Source organism: Parus major, chromosome 2 (assembly GCF_001522545.3).
Source record: "Parus major isolate Abel chromosome 2, Parus_major1.1, whole genome shotgun sequence".
Taxonomy (NCBI): Eukaryota; Metazoa; Chordata; class Aves; order Passeriformes; family Paridae; genus Parus; species Parus major.
Window position 1 is genome coordinate 115,070,769 of NC_031769.1, and position 24,950 is coordinate 115,095,718.

Consider the following 24,950-nt stretch of genomic DNA (forward strand, 5'->3'; position numbering starts at 1 on the left):
GAAGTTATTAAACTGAGAATACTGAAAAAAAGACAATTTTCTCTTTAGGCTTTCTATGGAAAAACAAGGCAATGTCAGAACTCACATCTCCATCTCTAGACCCAAGAAACTGGATGATCCTTTATAAGAAAATCAAGCCAGGTCTGTGCTATAAGATGCCACTGATCAAAGCTGGGCAGGTTAATGGAATGAACCAAAGAGAGTTCAGCTTTACTACTGTCCCAGCCCCAAATAAATGCTCAGTTAGTATTAAGATACCAAGTTACTGAAAATAGTTCATTCCCATTTAACAAGCAGTGAAACTCAGAGAGAGGGTCAGGGCCTCCAGTGCTGTACACAGTATATATCCACATTGAATTCTACCACTGTGATTTGAAGCATTTCCCACATTTCCCACACAGATGTAGGAGGAATGTAATGAAATGAAGCAGTAGGAAATAACTGTTGATTGGTTTTGCTCTGTGAGAAAGGGATTTTTTTTTTTTTAACTAAACCAGGTACAGAAGTTGAGTACTTCAGAAATTAGAAAACTAATGTCATCAATGATTTCTTTGCTATTTCCTGAAGAATACTGCTACATTGCTTACAACATTGTAAGCAATTAATGTCAAACCTGCTTTCTTTCAAAACTTCAAGTAATTTCTTTAATTACAAAAAAAAAAGTACAAATATTTGTCCTGATTCATATAACTACATTTTGGCTTTATACTTTAAATTGTGAGTGTTATCTTAAAGAATGTAAATCTTACCACTCCCAATTATGATACCTGTGCAAGTAAATTACCAGTCACAATTTAATCTAGATTCACTGACATATTGCTAATAAAACAGCTAAAATATATATCACCAAATGATTGGAATGGAAAGGTATTATTGAATTCCAGAGAGGGAATTCAATAATACCCTGTGTTTTGTGGGGTGACCCCACAAAATGTACTGTGGGGTCAGGGGTCACCAGGTTCTTGCTGGTTTTCTGAGCAGCTCTTCTGGGAGCCGCTCAAAGTGCTGATCCAAACCAAGGCCTCCATATACAGCCTGATCAATCAAAAAAAAACCTTTCAAGCTTGAAGCTCAGGCCATTTTGTAACAACAACTGAATTATTTCACCCTTCAAAGCTTACTCATGCCAAGGGTGAATGGATCATTACCTTCTATGACATAGGAATGTGAAAGGTTTACACGTAAGGAACTGTAAAACAACACTGCATGTAGCTCTAAAACAATCAAATAGTATGTATATTTCCTTTCTGTTTGAGAGAAACATAGTAAAAAGTTCCCAGTTTCTCCATATCTTTTATGGCAAGAGGCATCCATTCCTGCACATACCTCAAGAATTAGTTCAAAATGAGCATATTTCATGTGCTAGTCCATAAAGCTCTCTGCTTCTTGGTGTGGTTGAAATTACACTGGAGAATCACACTTCAATCTAAATTTCTAGCCTTATTTTTGTTGCCAACAAAACCATAGCAAAGAGCAATATTCCTTTTAAAACTACTTTTATGGGTTTTTTTCTAACCACCCTTCAATTTCTTTTTAAAATATGCTATGTAACTAAGTATAAAGAAACAACCACTCTGAAGGAATTTGTTCTTTAGAAATATACTTTTTTGGGTTTAAATTATTTATCCCTAATGTTTGCTTTAAACCACAAACCCATAATTGATGCACACAGGAAAAAAAGGTCTTCCTAATTTTTTAAAATTTTTTAGGAATTATTATTAGGATTATAGTAAATTAATAAAAACAATGCAATTTTGCGAATAAAAGCTAATGTTATGAACAATAACCACACTGCTTGCCTTGCATTAAATAAACAAAAAACCATCTAAAGAATTTAAATTCTGCATTATTATCATTTCTTAAAACTGTCACTGGGAATCCACACTTGTTTCTCTCATACAATTAAAAGCTTCCAAAGTCACTAAATATTACACAATGGCTCAAAAGCACTGCCTTTCCTGACTAATGAAAAATTCACCATGGGTGTTGCAGACATTACAAAATTGTGCCGTCATTTTCCGCTTGAGATGTTGCATTTGTCTACCATGCAAATTTTGTATTTGTTAATAATTTAAGCCATCCTGTCCCCATTCTCAAATTTGAAAATGTCTAAGCTTATTTTATGGTATCTTACTTAAGTTTTGTGTTCAGTCTGACAGCAATGTTGGGAATTCAGTCAGTAGTTCTGACCTTATTGATTAGCATTTTCTCTGCTTAATAACTGAAATTATAGCTGCAATTTTAATAAAAATAAAAGTATAATGAAGCCTTACCTTCACCAGTTCTGTATATCCAGTTTCCCTTGCTGTCCACCAAGGCTGAGCTTTCAGTCCCTTGACATTGTAGAGGGAGCGCTGCCAAACTGATGCAAAGTGACCTCTTTGGTATCCAAGTTCATACCACTTGTATGCCTAAAACATTGTAGTTGTTAACAACCAAATTCAGATCAGCCAAGCTCCTAAATGAAAAAAGTACCACTTTCTGGAAAGGTAGCAGGCTGTCTCTTTGGATGCTGGGGTTATTCTTTTAATAAAATGTACTAGTGAGTACTTTTAAGGAAAAAAAAAAAACGACATACAAACAAAAAACCCAAATAACAAAATAGATCAGTTGACCAAGAGAGTCCAGTCCAACATTAACAAAACAGGATAATCTCAGAACCATTCACATCAAATATGGGCCAGTAATTCATGCCCTGTCCTTGGAATATCCAATTGTTTCTCATTTTAGTCAATTTCATTTTCTCTGTTTCCTCTACCTACAAATTAGGATGATTGTTTTCTGCTGCCAGTGGAAATGCTGTGATGATTAAAACAACAATGACTTTGCAGATACAAAACATTAACTCTTTAATACTTAAATGCACTTGAGTTTCTTCAAATATTTTTTGCTACACCAAAATTGATCACACAACAGAAGTTAACTGAAGTTAGTACTGGACCTTTGCTTGTCTTTGCTCTTCCTTTACATATCTTGTTTTACCCTCACATAGCAGCAAAAAAAAAAAAAAAAAGCAAAGAAAGAAAATAAGATGCTTGGAAAGAAAAGATCCAGGGTTTGTAGTACTGTCATGAGCCATATATAGAGAAGGTTTTACTGAGCTTCCTCCTTCCTGCCCAGCATTGCTGCTCCAGCTGCAATATTTCTGAAAAAAACAATTTAAAAAAATCCCCAAATAAACAAACAACCTCCCCCAAAGCACCACAAACTAAAAAAAACCCCAGGACACCTAAGTAGGGAAATATGAGAATAATAATTCCAGGGCAGGGGGACTGACACAGGCAGCAATCCCTGCTTGAACAGAAACTGGCCAAAGTCCTTGTTGACAGTCTGTAAATTTTCTTCAAGTTTTTAAAAAATGTGGTACTCTGATCTTTATAACTCTCCCAAAGTATGGAGGAAAGTCTGCAATACATTGTTGCCTTACAGCATTTATTTGAAGGACACAGAAGTAGTGTGGATGAACAGAATAACAGCATATACATATATATAAACTGTCATCTTTTTCTCCTTAGAGAAGCTCAGTAAAATTGTGCATGGGTCAAAAAAATACTGTGTATTACCTTGTGCAATACACAGTATATCTTTAAATTTTGATGTTATCTTGGTTAACTGAAATGGAATCATCAGGATTTATAACATTTGTTCCCCAAAGTTGTAATACCAGTGAGATAACAATAGATTGTTCATGCTGACTGCCTGCATTCATTTGCAATGTCTGGAGTTAGGCCAAATGATAAGGGGAATGAACTACTTGTTTCAGCCCCTGAGTGATGAGAATGAATGTTGCTGCTCTTTAAGATATATCAGCTATAATTACAATGTATAATACAGGTAATCTTTATTTATTAGAAGAATTGAGCTATGGAAGTTGCCTTTACTAGGATGGAGTAGGGTTAGGCTGCCTCACTCACCCTTTCCATTCCCAAGAATCTGTGAGAAACATTCCTTTTCTCATGCAGCTCTTGGCAGTGGAACATGGACAGCTCCAACAGTGTAGCTCTTTTCCAAGATAGAAATTGTATGAGATGCACTCAGTTTATACATTCTGTGTGAAGAGTGCTTTGTTTTGTAATAACTTCCACAGTTTTAATTTCCCTTTTCTTAAGCCAATATGGCATTTTATCAAATTATAGCTGGAAAGGGCATACTCAATACTGTTTTTCCCTAACACTTCCCAAGGCCACATTCATAACTCCTAATTTAGCTCTAATAGATTAATATCTCCCTTCAACAAACCTTCAGTGATAGCAATTTCACATGTAACTTAAATATTGATCTGTTTCCTTGATTAAATCTTGAAATTCAGCTAGTCCAGCAAGGTCAGTGAGAAAAATTTAGCTGAACAATGGACTTTCCACTGATAAATTTAGAAGTCTCCTCTATCCCCAAGAAGTTAATTTGTCATTAATTAAACTTTTTCTACAGCAGATTTGGCCATTAACTCCAAAACATTAACACATAATTATCTTGGGGTTAGAGATGATGTACATTAATTACACCTGTGTGGTGTCTTTAGTCAAACATGGCAATGGGATGTTCTAGGCTCAGAAACTCAACCCAGAGTGTCCCATGGAAACATACAGGGATTTGGGAGAAGACAGAGTTAGAGTGTGAAAGCAGACTCTGTGTGTCTGTGTGTGCATGTGTTTCTAAGTAAAATGAAGTAAACTAATTCTCACTTGAAAATGAACAATTTTTAAAAAAATCTCATTGGAATAGTATTGCAGGGAAGGCAATCTAACTTAAAATTCAGATATTAAATTTCACTGTTCTAGATCTACTGTAAGTTAAAGTTTTGTAATAAAAGTTTCATGAATTATTAAAAAAAAGCTAACCTGATGAACTAGGCTTGAGAAAGATCACATACAGAGTCTTCATCACAGCCCATTTGGTTCCCCATACTGGAGAACAGCCTACTGATTGGGCCACAGTACTAAAGACATCAGCATTTTTTACAGTTTTTTAGGTATTAATATTGCACACATTACTAGGTAAGTAATTAAAAAGCAGTGACTTTTATGGCTATTTCTACTCTTATTTTTAATGCTTATTCTTTTCATATTTCCCACCTAGGAATTGGAATGTTGTTTTTGTTTTTCCTGTTGTTTTTTAATTCATGCCCATATTAAAGTTCATGACTAATCAAAGTCTTCAAAAAAGGTCCTTTGCTCCCCTACCATGACCACAGTGGTAATTCATACTTTTTAATTTTGTTTGTAAGTATAATTTGATTTCAAATAAACAAAAGATAAACTCTTATGGCTTCCAGTGTAATATGCTTGTCTTTGTTGGCCACTCAACAGATACATAGTACAAATTTCTGTTTTCCTGATTCATTTGCTAACTTAGATATTGAAAAAATTTCATAACTCAGCCCACATATTCAGTTCTCTCATGATCCTCTTTTATCACACACTCATTGGTGCTTTTTCCTTGGAAAGAAAGGAACATTTACAAAACACTGTCATACAAGAATTTCTATACGGTAATACACACATAATTCTTTTAACTCTCATTAAAATCTGAGTTGTAATAAGCAGAAAACAGATTCTAGAAGCATTTAAAATTATTGTAAATTTTTAGTCCATTGTTTCAAACTGCCCTATGCCAGCTTAAATGTTTTAAGTTAAATCTAAAACAAGGAATGCTGAGATTGTATTGCAATGCCTATGACAGATTTTTTGCTGTTGTTCATCTTGACTTCTACACACACAGGCTGGATTGTTCAGACTTCTCTTGTTTTCAACATTATTAAGCCCATCATTAAATGCTCTTTTGGATTCTGCAGCCCAGCCACTCAGAGATTTAGATTTTAAAGTAAGGAGATGTTAAACATGTACCTCTTTGTCTCCCATTCTCTGTAACGCGTCACCCAGATGAAAATAAAAACGTCCATCATCTGTGCCAGGGTCACCAGACTCCAGTCCTTCCTAATAAATAAAAAAATAAAAATTAAAGGTATAAGAAAATTTCAATAGGACTTCTAAAAGAGTTCATTTGATTGCTGTAAATAGTCAGTCAATCCTATGCAAGAGACAGGCTATGAAATTAGATAGAAAATGCAACCACCATGGTAACCTGGAACTTAAACTGGATGAATACAAAATGTCAGTAGAAAGTCATTGAAGAATGTTACCAGTTTTCCAAATCCCACAGCCTCTCCCCTCAGTCCTTCCAAGACAGAGGCATATTCAGAGATGGATACTTGCCTCTGGATCTATAAACATATACATAAGCATTTTATAAAGCTGGATTAAGGTTTTATTTTGTAGTATTTCTTCCCAAACCCTCAGCAGTATATGTAAGGCTTCTATGGATCTTTCAAGAACTTTAGGTTTGCAGCATTCTACCAACCTCAAAAGAATTTGAGGCTCAGAGCTCTGTACTTTGAGTTAGCCCCAATTTCATTAATTTTTTAAATTATATATTATTTATTAACTTATTTAATAAAACAAATATTAATAAAACAAATAACATAAAATTGATGTTTAAGAATTGACCATTTTTAATGCACAAGCTTGTTCCAGTTCATAAGCAGTAATACACCAGTATAACTCCAACAAATAGCTTAAGCAGTAATTTGTAATTAGTACACTTCTAGTCGGACACATTTTATACATTCCAATTCTACATTTTGTTGGTGAAACATTTACTGTGTGTGAAAAAGTACCTGTAGATAAGGTATGCTCTCTGCTATCTTGTTTTCTGCCTTCAGGATGAAGCCATAATGTACTTTGGCAAAACCATCATTTGGAGCCAGACTTAGAACCTGTTTGAGAGAAAATTAATTAAATATACCTGTATGAATCTATGCAAATTAACAAACTTGCATACATAGGACTATTTATTAATGTAATGGTAATTTCTTCCTTTACTGATTCTCAGGTAAACCCTTGGCTTATCTGTGCTTCCTTTTCCTCATTCACTTTTGTGCTTTCTCCAGACGAGCCAAACTTTGAAGTCTCAGAAGTAAAATTATTCCAACAGAATTTTCTTTATTTTTCACTTGTCTGTCCTTTTCTACATTTCTCTCTTGAGGTATAGCTTGCTACAATATAGAATTTAACCCACTATTAACATTTGAGTTACTTATTCCAGGTTTGACTAATCAGAAGGTAAGCAGCTACTCTTGAAAAAAATCTGCAGCAGAAACATACCTGAAATAGTTTTAAATTAGATTTCCAATGGTGGCAAACTAACTTTTGCAAGAGAAAATACGTGAAGCATAATGACTGCAATTTACAAAGAAGCTGAAATGTAATGCCAGCATCATGAGATGGGGAAGTGCAAACCTGGAACACCCAAGGGCAGTCTCAGCACAGTGGTGAACGGGAGCGCTCTCTGGAACAGTGTGCGCTTTTCTGGCCATGAGAAAGGAGGTAATAAAAAGTCTACTGCAGTGGTGACTCAATGTACTTTCACACTAGAAGTTGATGGATAAATTATTCTTTTATAGTTGTGTGCTGCACTCTTTGACTAAGACCAAGCATGCTAAATTCAGCTAAAAAGATTTTGTACCCTCAACAAGATTCAGATCACATCTGAATTACAAACTTGCTTAATTTTGCAGAAAAGAGAAACTCATGGGAAAATGTCCAGAGATGGATATTTCATGGGGACTGTGGAAGAGAAGGATTTGTGAGCACAGGGACAGCTGTAGGAAAGGATCAGTATATGGGGAAGTGTTTCAGGGGAAGGAGGTGTGAAGCTGCCAACCTGCATTCTGAAACATGCACCCCCAACACCAGTCAGACAATTTAAGTGCACTTGGTCCACCTCAGCAAGGGCAAAAATTAGATTAGAGAATGTCTTGATCTATTTTCAGCTCTGCATTTCTATGATGTACATATTCAATATAATTTTTAGCTCTATGCAATATCAATTACATGGTTAAGTTAATCTGGTTTTACACCTCTTCTGTCCTTAAAATAAGAGTGGACAGTCTTATCAGGATAGACCCTCAGTTTGTGAGGATCATCACAGGAGGCTGGCAGGCAGTGGAATTACAGAGGCTGATATCCACTGAATGTCTAGACACCTGCTAAGTACAAAACAACAGACAGATGAGCAGTTTATCTTGCCTAAATCCATTTTTGTAGCTACGTAACTTACGCCATGAATAAAATGCCTGCTTACACTATAGTTATTTCCCTCTGCCTTTTCCAGTCACTGTCTGATATCACTTTTCAATCAAAATAATTACAAGCAAAATCATAAGTAGTTTTCTGGACTAATGTCTCTCTTTTATCATATCTTAGCAACTACATCCAAGCAAAACAAAAAATCACAGGTGTGAGAATACAAAATGTTATGAGTTAAATATAGCAGCATTTTACTTCTTGTCACAGAAAAGACTTATTATTAAGGAACAAGCAATTTGAGAATCTATTGGAAGTCCATAGTATGAGACATTACTAGAAAAAAGTACCAGAATAAGGGTGAGCTTGATCCCTAGTATAAGAACACACTACCACCTTCTGCATCTTATGCCTTTTGACTACAGCATTCTGTGTATAATTATTTTGATCCAAGAATCTGTACCTGCAGGGTGAAATGAAATGACTGACAGAAATATTTATTAGCCACATAATTTTGTTACAGTTTCTTTAACTATAGGATAAAGCTATCTGATTAATTAAGACAGAATAGTATTTTCTGTATTACGGTTCATTTAAACTATGCCGAGTTGCATTAAGGAATGATCTACATTCAGAGCCCCTAAAGAGCAGCAAAGAGATACAATCAGCAGAAATTACACTGGAAGTATTTAATGTAAATTGTATTACTCTGTTGCTGTTGCTGCATGCAATATTAATTATGTTTAGAAATAAGTTTTACTAAACTGCTCATAGCCCATTAAATACTAATCATGAATATAGAAATTAACCTCTGGGGCTAGCAGTGGCTAATTAGCCAGGGCAGAGTACTGAGTTCATGTGGATATTCTGGTTTTGGTACCTGAGATAGCTCAGTCAGAGCTGGCTTATGCACATTTATAATGCTTCACTGAACCATGCACACATGCCTCAGCATCCAGGCAGAAAAAGTGCTATTAGCTGAGCAACCAGTCTTACAAAATTCTCTATTTTTTTTATAATCTGTGGATGTTTGAACCAAAAATAGTTCTAATTCTACCAGGACTACTTTTAAAGTTATGTTTTCTTTAAAAATACAAATAGCTCTGAATTCTATGAGGATTACCCTTAACATTATGTTTCCATGTCCCTAAGTGCAATGTTCAAAAGAAAATTATTTAATATTTGAGGCATAACCGAAATCCTCTCCAGCTGGACACCATTTTCCATCTGTGGTTCAGCAAAAATTCTGGCAAACACAAACTAGAAAAGTATATTTTGGGCAAGTTATACTGTACCACACTACAGTTGGAAGCAAAAAAACTCTCTTGGTCTGAAGTTCAGTGTTTATACACATTGCTTCTGTAGCTAAAAAAAGAAATTATAAGAATATATTAAAGAGTTTTAAAATAAGCTGCTAAGATGTAACAAATTTGGAAAGAGAAATAAGAATTGACTGGAAAATAAGTAAACTGGCTATTTAATGTAAAGGAAAACCAGAAAGTTTTCATCCACTAGGATTTCCTGGGCTTCTGTTCAATTCCTTGGAGATGATGCAAGCTCAGGTTAGTCTGGTCTGAAATGGTACGTACTGTGATCCCATGGAGGGAACAGTACCTGTGAAGGGTTCATCTGGCTGCATGTGCTCAGGGCATGCTTAATACAGATCAGTAACACTGAAATGAAATTGAAATATTGCAGCAGGAAGTTAAGATTTTGCCCATAAATCTAGGAGATTCCCTGGAAATGGGAAATTTGGAGTTTAAGTTCCTCCACAGAGAAGGGTATTTAAATACTTGGTAATTTTCCTTAGCAGCAGAAACAAGTACCAAATACACAGGAACTTAGACAACCATGAACAAGGCTAGAGGGAAATCAACAAAAACTGAGACTTTAAGTTGATTAGGGGTATGTTCTCTTCAGGATGTGTACTGAACTCTAAGATGTCTGCACTTTCTGCATTAAAGAACACTTGAATAAAATGTATGAATATCCCTACAGCAGGAAAGAGAATACAGAACTCATAAATATTGGAGGTAACTACTTTGCAGTGCTGAGTTCATGCTCTTGTCTGTGCTCTTTTAACATTTTTGTATCAAAAAAGTGATAAGTCCTTACACAAGTGAGAAGGACTTAGTCACACTTCAGAAGTTTCCCAGTGTTTTCAAAAACCATGGGAAGAGCAAGACATCTCCTTGAGGCCCTCAGAACCACTATTCAGTGTGCCCTTTTTTCTACCATGCAGAGAATCTGAGCACCTCTGGTAGGAGCTCAAAACCAAGAACTTTCTAAATAAGCATTGCAATAGTTGAGCAGAGAGAGCACTCCAAAACAGGCCATGTAGCCCCTAAGCCATCTGCCCAAAATCATGCAAGAAGACTTCAGTAAAACCAAGAACCAAAGCAGGTAACACATGAGATTCTCCCTGTTTCTTTGGGTATTCTTTCTTAAAATCCTTAGTGTAAATTTATCTGGAATTACAACAAAAAAATTACATTATTGTGTTGGAATTCAGCCTTAGTAACATGTAAAATATGGACAAACCCACCATGATTTTAAAAAAAATTAATTCAAGTCTTAAAAAAAGTAAATTTGTCTTCCTTTTGCAATGACAGAACAACACTATGCTCTGTTCTATTTCAGTGTTACTGAACTGTGAAACAGAGTAATTACACTGGTGGAAGAAGACTGGGAAACAATATGCTAAAAGCAAACCAGTTGCAGACCTGTTCTCAATCAGAGCCCTATATATTTCTTCTGAAGTATATAAAACTCAGTATCAAAGTAATTATATAGCAAATTCATTACCTTCCTCCGTGTATAAAAATCCCTGTGATTATTGAGAAATTCTAACAATTATGTTGTTTGTGATAAAACACTGAATAATTGCACAGGAAAATCTTGACCAAAAGGAGTATGTTTTTGTTTTCTTAAATTCCTTGCAGCTTGAGTACCAGGTTTGTTAAATAAATTCTGTAAAAAAAGCCAATATTTCCAATCCTCTGAAAAATTTTGACAGCAAGCCAAAAATCATCGGACAGAAACATTTTATGGAAGGATCTAAAAAGTAGCCAAAGTAGCAAAGTAAACATTATTCTGGCAACATCTCAGACTACCAGAGGAGCCTGAGGGAAAAAAATGGTATTCCTAGTGTTTAGCTTCTGCTTCTGACCAGGTGGTTGGACATCCTCCTTCTCTTTGAGAAGCTATCAGAGATGAGAATCTCTTCAGCCTCCCAGATGTGGGGGATGGAGAATCAGGCCTTTATTCTCAGGAGGTGGCACTAATCCTGCTGATCCCTTTCCAGCCTCCATAAACAGCCAATTACCCCACCAAGACTGTCCTACACAAGCACCACAAGCGTGCCAACATCAACAAGACCATTCCCGGTCAAGTTTGTGCTCTACCAGTGATGTCAGACACCACATCTTTCAGACAGTTTCCAGATGTTAACAAGGTTTCTAGATCACAGGAGCAGAGTGGCCTTTCCTGAGAGCAAAGTTTCCCCAGCCAGATAACCATAGCAAAGACAGAAATATAACTCCAATGAATTGTCCACACTACAAACATCATGAATGACAAACAGATTTTAAGCTGCTTATAGAAAGATGAAAAAACTAAGGTTAAATAGCTTTGTGAGTACTGATCTACTTGATCACATGGTTAGAGATGCTGTTCCTGTAAAGAAACTGATTTACTTCTGCTTTCTTTGTCTTGAAGATTGGTTATCTTTTTTTTTTTTTTTTTTATAGTATGCATTACATATTACATGTTACATACAACACATTTAGATGTGTTATCAATATATTCCAAACCTGACTACCAGAAGGTAGAAGAGTTGAGTATATGGAAATAATTTGCATTCCTCTGAGAATGAGGAAAAACTTAGCATGACACTATCAGAAAATATTAATTAAAATTAAAGATAACTGCACCAGAAAAAAAAATGTATCTGTATTAACCCTTCAAAATCTCACATGTGATATATTTAACAACTAAAAAAAGTTAAAATCTATCAAATTTTGAAAAGAACATAATGTTAAGAATAATTTTCCTTGGCAGGAATGGAAACTCACCTCTTCATATACTTTCTTAGCATTGCTGTTATCTCCTATCAAGAGGTAACCAACACCAAGGTCATTCTTGAATGAAGTCTCACTGGGAAAAAGCTGAACTAATTTCTGCAGAGTAACCAGGGAACCCCTCATGCGACCTGATTTGATTGAACAAGACTTAATTACAACAGCAGATATAAGAAACAGTAGCAAGACATTTACACAACATCTAAGGAAACACAAATCAGAGGCAAGTGGTCCACTTTCACTGACAATCAAGAAGGAAAAGATGGAAAAACTTGTGCAGACAGGAGCACATTCAGCTGCCTGGCTGTCACTGTGGGTGTAGCTGTACCAGGAATATTTCACAGAATCACTGCAATCATGCAGTGTTATGGCAGCCTCTTGTGGAGAACCTTTCACAGTGCAGAAGTAACATTATTTAATCTTTGGAGCAAAGCACTGGACAAAACTAAGTAAACATATAATAATAAACTTCATCTTAATTAATTTCCAATGCTAAGTAAGTTCTAGTCTACTTCCATTATGAAGGTTGTCATGCTTTATGTGCCAAAACTAAGTATGATCCTTGACTTCCTAAATGAGGTCTTGCTAAGGAAAAGCGAGATCAAAACAACTTGATATTAAAAATCCAACCCATGGGAAGAGAACTCTTGATTGTGCCTCATACTCTAATCATCACTTCTCATACATCACAGAATTGAGATCTAAAACTAGAATCTAAAACCTAAATCTTGGGGCTGTTCTCCCTGTGTTCAATTCCATTCTTCTCTATGGTTACTGAAAGTTTATTCTGAGTATGTTTACTCTGCTTATGCCAGTCGTTTCCTCTTGATTTTCTTCAGCTTCAGTTGAAAAAGAAAACTTTCTTCCTTGTAAAAAAAATTTTGACCACCTATCATCATAGCTTCTCACAGCATCTGCTGCAGCTTTCTACAGGCACTATTATCCTAAATTATTGACATTAGTTCCCTAGGAAAAAAATTAAATAATGTAAAAATGGTTTTCATTTAAGATACTAGGAAGACAAGTTCAACCAAAAATTCAGTAGAATTATCCCTTTAAAATCCTTAGTGATGTCTTGAAATCCTTGCTCAGACAACTGCTGTAATTTTTATACTATCCCCAAAACTTACCAAGGAACTGCTGCCTGTCTGCTTCTCGCTTCAAGCTTAGTTTTATCAGGTCTGAAGGGACATTTGGCAAACTAACCACCTCATCATAAGTGTTGATGGCCTGTTGCAGCATCTCATTGCTTCTCATTTTCTCAGCTAAGTCATCTTCAGACTAGAAAGAACAACAAAACCATTATTAGAACACATAATAATCTGTTAATCTTAAAACCAACTATTTTCTTACCAGGCAAACTGTGCAATTGTTAGACTATGGGTTGTGCTTTATGGGAAAGTACACTAGAATTACCATTAAATCTTGTTACCTACAAAGTGTTTGAAAGGAGAAGTAGGAGAAAATTTGCACCTAAAACATTCATTAACACAGATTTTTGATTAATATTTGTAGAATTCATAATTTCTGCTTTCAAAAACAGATGAAGCAATCTGTTTTAATAACACAGAAGAAATGAAGAATTTTGTCTATGGACTATTTGTATACTAAACCTCACTCTGGAAGCAATACACAAATCAAAACACACCAACAAACATTTTCACCTATTCTGACAAATTTATTTACACTCTTTCTTCCAAAATGAATTAGGAATTGCCTTTTGCCTTGCATGCATTGCTAGAATATGAACCCTACAACTCCTTCAAAACTTAAACTTGTTCATCAAATTCAGAAGCAGATCAAAGGATATATGAGCTCTCTACAGCGAAATTACAGCTTCAATGAATCTAACAGAAGTGATGACTGATCTCACCTGTGGTAAGGCATGTTCATACTTTGCTTCCATAGCTGCAAATGACTGTCTCAAATGCAGAATTTTTAAAGGCTTACTTTGAATTGTTTATATAAATGCATGAATTTTCTCATGTTTAATGCATTCTTCTCAAATACTACAATATTTATTGGCTTATGTTCTTTCTTAAGGCAAGAGCCATGGCAGATGTATCACAAGCATGATGGTGCAGAAGCTGTTGTTGGTCTATTTAAATTCACTGTTGCATCAAAGACACAAATTAAATGGAATTGCTTCAACTGTGTTATCTGTATGTTATAGCAAGTATCTGAAATCTTTTTTGCACTTCTGTCCTTCAATTTTTTCCTTCAGTTGCTTTAAAACTTAGTATTGGAAATACCAAAAAGTATGGTTACTCAGCTAAACAGTTCATCAAGCATTTTTCAGAGACAAATTCAGAAATCAGTTTTAAGCAATAACTTATTTTTTCTGATATACAATCACTATGAAATTGATTTCTCTTTTTTCAAAGGAATTGCAGGGCAAATAATATTAAAGATACATAACAAAGAAGCAAAAATTGTTAGCATAAAATCTGCATAACTTCACCAGTAGAAATCATATAAGGAGGTTAAAAACCTCTTGTTCTTTCCAGCTGTAAAGATGTTAATAAATTCTGTAGAGTATAATTTTATCTGGTTCAAGTGTAATTCAGATATCAAATAAAGAATTGCTCATATTTCTGAAAACCGCATCAATAATGAAATATTTTGCAGATTTTTTTGGAAAACAGTTGCCTTTTAAAGCCATTAAAAGATACAGAAAAAAAAATCAATCCTCATGTCTTATTAAAAACCTAATCTACAAAATTAGCACATAATGTTGGTTCATGCTTCAAAGAAATGGAGAAGTACAGTTCTGTGGTGAATTCTTGAACTTCTTCACCTTTAACCTTCAAGCCTTTAACCTTATTCTTTGCAGCTTCACTTTTAATTAGTCATGAGAAATAGCAAATTTAAATGCATTTTGTTGGTATGAATATCTGTTTAAAAAAAAAAATACTGTGTTACAGTGCAAATCTTAATAATTTGTCTGTCTGATGCCAATGGTTTTCCTATTCCTTCAAGCAGCTTGAACTTACACATACTGGCTTCAATAAAATTGTCATTGGTAATATTTCTATAACTGTTCAGTAAGATGACTAGTATGAACCTTCAGAGGCTAGAAAAAATGAATTTATTGTTTTTACACACTCCCAGAAAACACATATAACAATTTCCTCAGATCTTGGTCTGTATTGACCTTTCATGGATTGCTAAAGTAGTAGTAAGTGACTACAAATTGCTAGAAATGGACAAAGGAAGTTGGGTCACTGAGGTGGGAATTCTGAACGAGAATAAATTTCAGAACTAGCTGCAGTGATCTCTCCCTAAAGCCATTGAGGAGGCAGGAAGCATATTCTGTTAGATATAGTGAGTAGATTTGTAAAAACTGGTAACTGTTAAAAGTGTAACTTAACAGAGATAAGTTCATCACATGTAGGAACAAAGTGGTCTCCTATGTAAAGAGGCAAAGAGTTCAGCAGACTGTTACCACAGAGGACACTGAAGCATTTGGTCTGCTGTGTATCAAGTGCTTGTGTGATAGATTTTTGGATAATCACAGCTTTGGTTTAAGCCTGACTATTATTAACCAAGTGGAAACTGGTTATGACTCCAAGGTCCCCATCAATTGTCCAACACCTGCAGTGAGGGCTTCACTTTGTTCATCCTGATTAACATGAGTTCAAGGAGTCTTTTATTGTAGCAGGATTATCCTACTATTTAGGAAAATTCAAAGATTATTCCCTTTTGAGACATCTCAACACAGTCTAAAAGTATAATAAATGCAGAGATTATTTTCTGATCTCTTCTGGGCTTTGTTTTTTTTTTTTTTTTGAAGGGAAACACCTAAAACAAACTCACTCCACAAGTAAAGCTAATTAAGCCTCACTGCCTGAGAATTTGTGTTCTTTATCCTTTAACTCTTTCTCTCTAAAAACTCCAAATCCTCTTCTCTATTCCCACTAGAGCAAAAAGCAGCATTTATCCCTGACAGATATGTTGATTTACCAGGTACAGCAAATAGTGTGTAACAGGGAGGTTCTGCCTGTTGTTCCTGCACTGGGCTATTACGTGGTATTTATCTCTTGCCATTCACCTGACAGTTCTCCTCAGATCTACAGGATGTACTTTATTTTTTGCTATTTACAATACTTCCCACTGAAGTTCCACAAAAGCTGCCAAGGTAATTGGGGAAGGACAGTTGACTGAAAGAGATACAATATGACAGATCACATGATTCTTTTTTTATCTAGGAAACCTCCACAAATTTATAAATTAATTCCAACTGGTGCTTATAACTCTATTGGTAAAACAAAATGTTTATTTTAGACTTTTTCAACACCTATCATTTTTTTCCTAGGTACCTGTGCTTTCCCGTATCTTGCTCGAGGACTTTGTGGATATTGATTCACTAATGCTTCAAAGGCCCTTAGAGCTTCTTCAACTTTTCCCTGAAAAGCAGAGATATTTATCAGCAGTTCTATCTAATAAAAATGCTGAAAAATACAGGAAATAATTGTCATTATTTATGAAACAATATAAATCTACTTTCCATGGTTAAAATTAATAACTTAGTTTTTCATACTTTATTCACTTTCCCTTTGTTGACTGGATAAAATGCCAAGGTGAAAATAACCTGTCTGTATAAAAAAGTAAAGATCCTACGGCTAATAATAAATTTCAGACCAAAAATGATAGAGAATAGGAAGAAAATTCTAGACATAGGTGGAAATTTTCCCTCTGCATAACTCTTATGATGAACTGTATCATAACTACAAGCCTGAATGTAATGGTACCTGTGGTATTCTCCTGATGGACCTTGAGAAGAGCCAACCCCACTGTTAAAGAGGTGCTAAGAACTGCTTGGCAATGATTGGCAATAGACCTTGCTGCCACTACCACCTCTTTACAGCTTTATAAATACAAGTTATATCTGTATAAATTATACACAACTGCCTTGCTATCTTTAAATATTATACACATCTGGTTCCTATATAACTTACCAAGAAATAGACCAGGAAAAGAGTCAAGCAGCTGACCCTACAGGCTCATCAAATGTTTCTATTATGCCTATTTCAGGTTAACTAATTGCTTAAGCAATAAGAAGCATGAAAATTCCTTTTTTTTTTTTTTTTTTGTATTCTAGCATGTAAAGAAGGTTTCTAGTGAGGAACTGCTGCAGGGGGTGCCAGAGGCTAGTGCTCCCTATGCAATAGCTCTTCAGTCCCATCACAGACCTTCCAGAACTCTGGGGCTGCATAGATGGCAAGATGAAGTCAAAACTGCAAAGTACGTCCTGATAATCAAGAATAATCCTGCACCTGCAATGACCAAATTGGTTTTTATTTTGTTTTACTGAAAATAGTGTATCTCACTGCTTATCCACCTCAAATCTAGGGTACAGCAAAGATCAGTGATTGTTCTTTATGTGCTAGGACTGTCTTCTAGACATATCAGAATTTTAACAAGAACTACATTTAAAAGACTTAAAGTCTCTCATTTTTAACAGCCACAGTCTTCCTTCACTATTTAATCTCATATCTGGAAAAGGAACATCTCTGCAAAAGCATTATTTTCTGAAATATTAAAATAAAAGTTTAAAATAGGAAGCTATAAGGGGAGATGACTGAAGAGCTTGGGGTTTTTTTTGTTTGTTTTTCCTGGTCAAGTTATGAAATTCAGAACTACCCAACCTGACTGAATGATTAACATCAAGGTCTTGCTGCCCCTGGCGAGAAGCAGGAACATCTGTTTTGTCCCCTAAGCAGCTGTACAGCAGCAGAGGAACTTCCAGGACACAGAATCTCAACAGAAAAAACACCTACTTCAATGATGTGCTCACAAGGCATCAGAACACGTACTGAGAGATCCCTGTTAACACACACAAACTCCTCTGGTAGCACTCGACTTCAGTAATCAACTGGACAAAATGACAGGACAGAACTACCCTGTTCCACGTGATCCATTTAAGCAGAAATTCAATCATTAAGCTACACACCTTCAAGGTTAACAGTGAGCAAACAAAAATGAACAGACATATGCTTACAACTAAAAAATTTAAGATAAACTATCCAGCAGAAATTAAACTTGAAGGACAAATGTGCGCTGAATATTTCACAAAGTTAATTTCACAAAAAGTAGTCTAAAATTCATTCTCCCTTTTTCCAAGCTTTTAATTTATTCAGTTTTTGTCCACTGCCTACTGTCCTGAGTGAAACATTTAAAACTTACTTTTTTACGTAGTTTTTCTGCAGCATCTAGTTCAGCTTTAATGGTCTTATCAAACTTGTTTAAGAGCTTTGGCTTCTTCTTCTTTTTAGCTAGAAGATTTAACAAACACACAGTTCATTACTTTTTTCATATTTCAATTGTCTGGGGTAACACTTAGCTAGGGAGTGTGCTGGCAAAGTGCATAATTTTCAAGTAAGGCAGTTTCAAATTACACTGAAAAGAAACTGATTTGTTAGTTATTAGAACCAAAAATTCCTATATGAAAAAGCAAACTTCAGACATTCAAATTGAGTAACTTGGCAGTTAAGTTTAGAATAAAGCATTTTTTGTCACATGACAATAAAGGATTTTTTTTTTTTTCCCCAAGTGGTTCAACACTTTTTTGTGGAAGAGCAAAGGGAACTGTTATTTTTCCACATTTATGGTATGATGAAAACCACGATCATCAGGGCATACTAGTAATTTCCAAAAGGTGTGACTGAATATGTCTGCTTTGTCTAGAGCAATTATTGAGGCTGCCTCTGGACCACTGTGTGCAGCTCTGGGCTCCTCAGGACAAGAGAGATATGGAGCTCCTGGAGTGAGTCCAGTGGAGGGCAATAAAGATGATCAAGGGAGCATCTCTCTTATGAAAAAAGGCTGAGGGGCCTGGGCCTATTCAGCCTCAAGAAGAGGTAACTGAGAAGGGTCCTCATTAATGTGTATAAATATTAAGATATTAAGAACTTAAGAGTAGGTGACGAGGAAGAAGCCAGGCTCTTCTCGGCGCTGCCAAGCAATAGGACAAGAGGAAACAGGCAGAAAGTAATGCATGGGAAGTTCCACCTGAACATGAGGAAGAACTTCTTTACTGTGCAGTTTGCCAAGCTGGAACAGATTGCCTGGAGATCTTGTAGATTCTCCCTCACTGGAGATATTCAAGAACTGTGTGGACACAATCCTGTACCATGTGCCATAGGATGATCCTGCTTGAGCAGGAAGGTTGGACCAGATGACCCACTGTGGTCTCTTCAAACCTTACCAATTTTGTGGTTAGATGAATTCATAGAAATCAGTTACTCAGGTTAGGAGGGATCCAAAAAGTTAAGTACTTGACCTTCCTGATTAATTAAACACTGAAATGTTGGGTTAAGACCCATTTAAGTGATTAAGTTTCTACAGCTTAGTAAGCTATCACACAGCAGTAGAGCAGCAGCAGTATGTAACAAATCAGCCTTGAAATAAATTGTGTAAAGTAAACTGCATTTGAAGCAAATTTAAGTAACTGGTGTCAATTTAAACAGCTATTTACCTCACAGTAAATAAATTCTAAGTAATTACCTCATAGTAAGTAAATTCTAAATGCCTACCTGGTTACATCAAGTATACTAGTTATTAAATCTACTAGTTGTTAAAAAAGTGGAAGTACTCTACTGAAATAATATGACAGCAGGTAACTGGTTTCCTCCACATTTTCTACAGCTTAACTCTGCACTTGCACTTCATTAGAAAAAAAGATTCTACCTTTCCTTACACAAGTAGAGGAAATACATATTGTCTGATAGAACTACTCATTAAGTATATCTGTAATTAGTAGCACACCTTTTTTGCTTTAATTGTGCATTACTGCTTTTTCCCCCTCTATGGAAATTGGCTCATTAATAGCAGGAAAAGAAGTAAAATTACTATTTTCTTTGTAGAAGTTTAAATAGGGAATGTTGTAATTGGTATGTGTAAAGTTTAAATCAAACATCCTACAGTTTAACACCATCTACTGCAATGCTGTAGCAAGTATTGTAACAAGCAATATAACAAATTATAGTAACTACCCACATTTTATTCTGCTTCCCAAGCCCTCAGGTGCACTGTTCAGGAATAACAAAAGCCACCAAATGCTACTGGAAGCTGTGCTCATGATTCATTAAATGACACTGTCTCTCTGAGACTCTGATCCTACACAGAGTTTTAGGCAGACAAATCATGTCGTCTGTGTTAAACCTCAAAGACCAATGCCTTGGACAATGCTAGACCAGTATTACGTCCATCCAGTCATTAGAGGATCTCATAAGTCTGAACATCTGCATAGAATGAAAAAAACACCCTTGACTACTTTTGTTTCTTTCTGTGTAAGATTTTACTCTCCTTTTCAATGCTGAACTTAGACAGCTCTGTGTGGAGTTTTTCTTACACTACACCTTTTTAAACTCTTCTGCAGTGCTGGTATGCACAGTTGCAAAGATGCCATTGTTTTTCAGGAGCAGGAAGGGAACAGAAGCTATCCTACTAAATTCCATTTTTTTTTTTTTCCACAAAGGTTGTATAAAGGTTTAAATGTAAAAAAATGTATTGAGACTTATAAACAAAAGGTACTAAAACAGCAATGCACTAGTATTATTATATGTCTGTTGATTCCTCTTTTAATAGTAGGGACTGTAACTTTTCAAAGCATTAGATACAAGAAGAGGAAAAAAAACTAAAACAAAACTGCCTGACATTGAGGAGTTTACTCCTTTTTCAGGATACACTCACAACTAGCATAACTTAATATGTTGGATTTGCTTCCCTAAGCAGTTCCATGTTTTTTATTGTAACCTGATTTGAAATTAAGCATTTATACTGAAGCACACAGTAATACTCTTAAGGAATGTAGTTAACATGAACTGCACTGACTAAAGAGAAGCATGGCATTTTTCTTAGTAATATAGATGTTTTTAATGCCTTTTGTTTATTCCCCATAAATGATGTAGGAGAAATGCTTTCCAATCTGTCACTGACCTCTTACTCTGTCTTACACTGTCTTACTTTAGTATCCTCCATTTCATAGGAAAGCAATGTCTTCACTGCCTTTTCATGCATTTAATGATAATAATGGTTAAGGAGCACAGCTCTGACTCTCTTCCAGGTGTTCACACCCCTTGAATCCAGTAAAATTCACAGAAACAGCTGTGTGAGAATCCCTCCACCCCAAACCTTCAGTCCACAGTGACTGACAGGTGTGGTAAGAAGTTCTTCACATAATGTCATTTGGCCTGAAAAGAACAACCCATAACAACCCATAACATGTAAAATATATGTTGGATTTTGCATTTGTTTTTTTTTTTCATTTTAAAAAATATGCCAGCTCAGTTTTTCAAGAAACCATTGCTATTTCTAAGGCCTGGCTTGCTTAACAGTGGGAGTAGAAGAACCCAGAAACAACAACCCAAGGAACCAATGAAAGCAAGTGACCTTGAGGATTTTTTCATTCATTTTGCTCTTAGCTGCCATGTGAAACTGTCCTTTGTTGTTAGCAAGAAAACTGAGGTATGTCAGTTCCTCTGGGTATCTGTACTTCAGTATCCGGGGAGCTTCCAATGGGATATCACCACCAAACATTTGGTTTAGTTTCTGTTCTCTAAGTAACATAAACTGCAACTAAAATGTTAATTCTCAGTTCTTACAGCATGATAAAGAAACATCTTTATCTAAGGTTAGCCAGCTATGCAGGAACTGTATTTCAGTGAGACAGAACAGCTATTTGTCAGCTTTTTAGCTTTCAGCATTCATGGAAAGACAGAGTCATTTGGTCCTTTTCAAACTCAGTAAGCATATCAACAGTGAGGTTCCTTTGAGGCAAAGGAAAGAAGCTTTCCCACCCACCAAGAAACTCCCACTGCCTGTGGGACACTCTCTGCAGTTCATTTAAGTTTACAAGGAGATGAGAAACAGCTCAGAAAAAAAAAAAGGAATAAATAGGAATAGTAAGTTAAAATCCTACAAGCCTGTGGCACAAAGATACAATATCTTTCATATCCAGCTAGGGTGATGTGTTGGAAGAACCTATTTGCCACCCTCCATTATATATAAAAAAAGTATTATCTTCCTATTTTCAGTACAATTATATATCAGCCCTAGACCAGCATGAGATCAATATAAAAAGCTGGAAAGGAGCTGTTAACATAAATATTATTCATGTGCTAGGCACCAATATAACACAGTAAACAGCATATAACGAGCAATCATTTTCATCTCCCGTTCTATTCCTATGTTAAAGGATTCACCAGGGAGCTTTCAGTGTAACCATCAAGCATTCCTCTATATTAACCAGATAGCCTGCTATCTCCCTGCAGGGGTATTTTAATAAATTATCCATTGCCTCCTTCTAGAGCAATAATCCTTTAGCAGATGTGACCCAATATATTAAATTCAATGATACAAAGAAGTTAACTTATCTGTTTTCAGAGGAAAATACATGTAATTTTTCTTCAATGCCAAATTTCACCATGACTCTGAAGTCATGCATGATCACACATGGTTTTACATTTGGTTTGTAGTCCAAATCAGGTTGAGCATTAAAATGGTAATAATCCTTTTACGTATCATTCTGTGGGCTTTCAAGAATACTACTGAGGATTTTCAATAATAGCTTTGGATGTAAGAATAAGCATTCTATCTAGGACTGCTGTCATAGGATTCCTGAAGACTTCCTTAGAGAAAACAGTTTCCACTGAAAAAGCAGCAAGCTGGGAAGAAGTCTTATATGAAACTCTATGCTAGTTCTTGTCCTGGAGAATAAACAATTAACCGTGATGACAAGAAATCTCATATCTCACTTACCAACATACAGAATTTTTAAAAAAATAGAAATAGCAATGTATTACAATGTATTACATTAATGTACAGTAAACTTAATAGCCTGTCATATCATCCAATGAAATTTGATTAAATATTTCATATAACTGTATTGGCATATGAAAACTAAAATACCAGGCATGTTTTAGTTTTATGTTAAAAAGCACCTTGTCATCACCAAAAGCAGTGACAGTCTTACTTCTACAAGGGACAGAGAAATTATTTTTGAATGATAACAAACACACTGCTACTCTTCTGACCACAAGAGAATCACATCAAAATTAAAGAAAATTAACTAAACTATTAAGCATAATTGAATCACTCTTGAAGATTGGTTAAAAAAAAATTTTGCCTTTATCTGGGGTGGGGAGGGGAGCAACGATAAGCAAGAACAAAGGGCAAAAAGGCAGTAATAAAGAGTTTGCCATGAAAAGAAAGGTACACACTACTCTGTAAAACATAGCTACAGATATGAAAATAATAAATTATTTCCTGTATCATCACAGGATAAGAGAAGGCTTAAAATGGCAATAACAAAAAATTTGTCTTGAACATCTGGGAGTACTGTCTCTGAGCAAGCACAGTAGAACAGGTTGCTGAGGGCAGTTGTGAAATTCTAATTACTGAAAATTTGCAATAACAAGATGTGTGAGCATCTGCCAAGAAAAATGCACACAGCTGATAAGGCCTTCAGTCAACTAAAGAGACAAAGTAAGCTTGAGGGTCCCACTTAGTCATATGTTGTACAATTTCTGTAATAGACTATTATATGTCAATGTGCTTTAGTGCCAACACTGTAATTATGCAGGTAACTTCCACTCTCTCACTTGACAACCAAAGAAACTCCCACATAAACTCACTGTGCCAGTCATCACAGTAGCAGAGATTCCTCCTATTCCTCCCTCCCATGCCAGCAATAGAATATTGAAGCTCCAAATCTTTTCCCAATGCAAAATTTCACCTCAGTGCCATAATTTTAAAAAAGTCATAAGTGATTAAAAACACTGTCTTGTGATAGAAAGCAATCTCAATTACCACTGCTCTTATTAGCTTTTTCTGTAAAAATAAAATACAAATAACATTAAAAAAATCAAGTTTGTAAATCTTCATCTGAAGCAGAACTTTTTACCTTAAATAACTATCCAAACAGCATCAGAAAAGTAATTTTGCAAACTGTTGATTTATTCACAGAATTATATTTCTTGATAGCTTCTAATGTGAAAGGCTGCCTGAAGATATAATAATCAAGAACTTAAAACTTTCAAGAATTTCTAGACTAATTTCCTCACTTGATCAAATGTCTGTAAATTCCTGTGCAACTGAGCAGAACTCAAGGGTGGAAATCCTTATAAAACACCAAGCAGACAATTATGTTAAGGCAGTTACATGGATAACTAGGAAAACAAAAAAGAGAAAACTAGTACATGGCCAAAAAATTGATTACATATGATCCCAAAACAATAGAGAAAAACTCATAGAAATGTCACAAATAACTAGTAATACCACTTTTATAATTAAGTAAATGAATCCTCTCTAGCCTCCAGAGAAGTGGGAATGGTTGTGTGTGTGAAACCTCTCAATTTCACATTTTCATCTGAAATGTAACACCATCATCCAAGCTAAGGAAAAGCTTCTTCTCCTAACAGAAAAAACACTGATGACCTGTCTGATTAAGTATCAGCCTGGTACATCAAAATAGTTAACCTCATTAGCCAGAATTGGACAAAAATATTGAATACTATCATGATTATCTTTCACAACACATTTTTTTACCCTAGAGAGACACCATGCACTTGGCATTTTAACAGATAGCAAATTTGAGTGGATGAAGGTATTTTCTCCACTGTAAAGGCTTCAACTTCTTGTTTCCTGAAAAGATAATTTAAAAGATGGGGTATCTTTACCACAAGACATAGCATGAACCATTTTGTACTTGCTGACATACTCTGAGTCTCTGATCAAAGGATACATGTACAGTTTTCTTCCTGAGCAAATTAAATAGAAGATGACATCA

General features: G+C 35.4%; 1 protein-coding gene across 16 annotated transcripts in view; it reads right to left on the reverse strand.

Annotated features, from left to right (window-relative positions):
* The window catches only part of ASPH (aspartate beta-hydroxylase), a 112,120-nt gene that overhangs the window by 19,787 nt on the left and 67,383 nt on the right, over positions 1-24,950 (reverse strand). For all 16 annotated transcript variants that reach the window (XM_019005602.2, XM_019005598.2, XM_019005596.2 and 13 more), the window contains 7 exons: positions 18,347-18,435; positions 16,480-16,566; positions 13,291-13,441; positions 12,155-12,291; positions 6,674-6,772; positions 5,844-5,933; positions 2,274-2,411 (listed from right to left, as the gene is read on the reverse strand). In XM_019005602.2, coding sequence (XP_018861147.1) covers positions 2,274-2,411; positions 5,844-5,933; positions 6,674-6,772; positions 12,155-12,291; positions 13,291-13,441; positions 16,480-16,566; positions 18,347-18,435 — 791 coding nt within the window. The remainder of the gene's footprint in view (positions 1-2,273; positions 2,412-5,843; positions 5,934-6,673; positions 6,773-12,154; positions 12,292-13,290; positions 13,442-16,479; positions 16,567-18,346; positions 18,436-24,950) is intronic.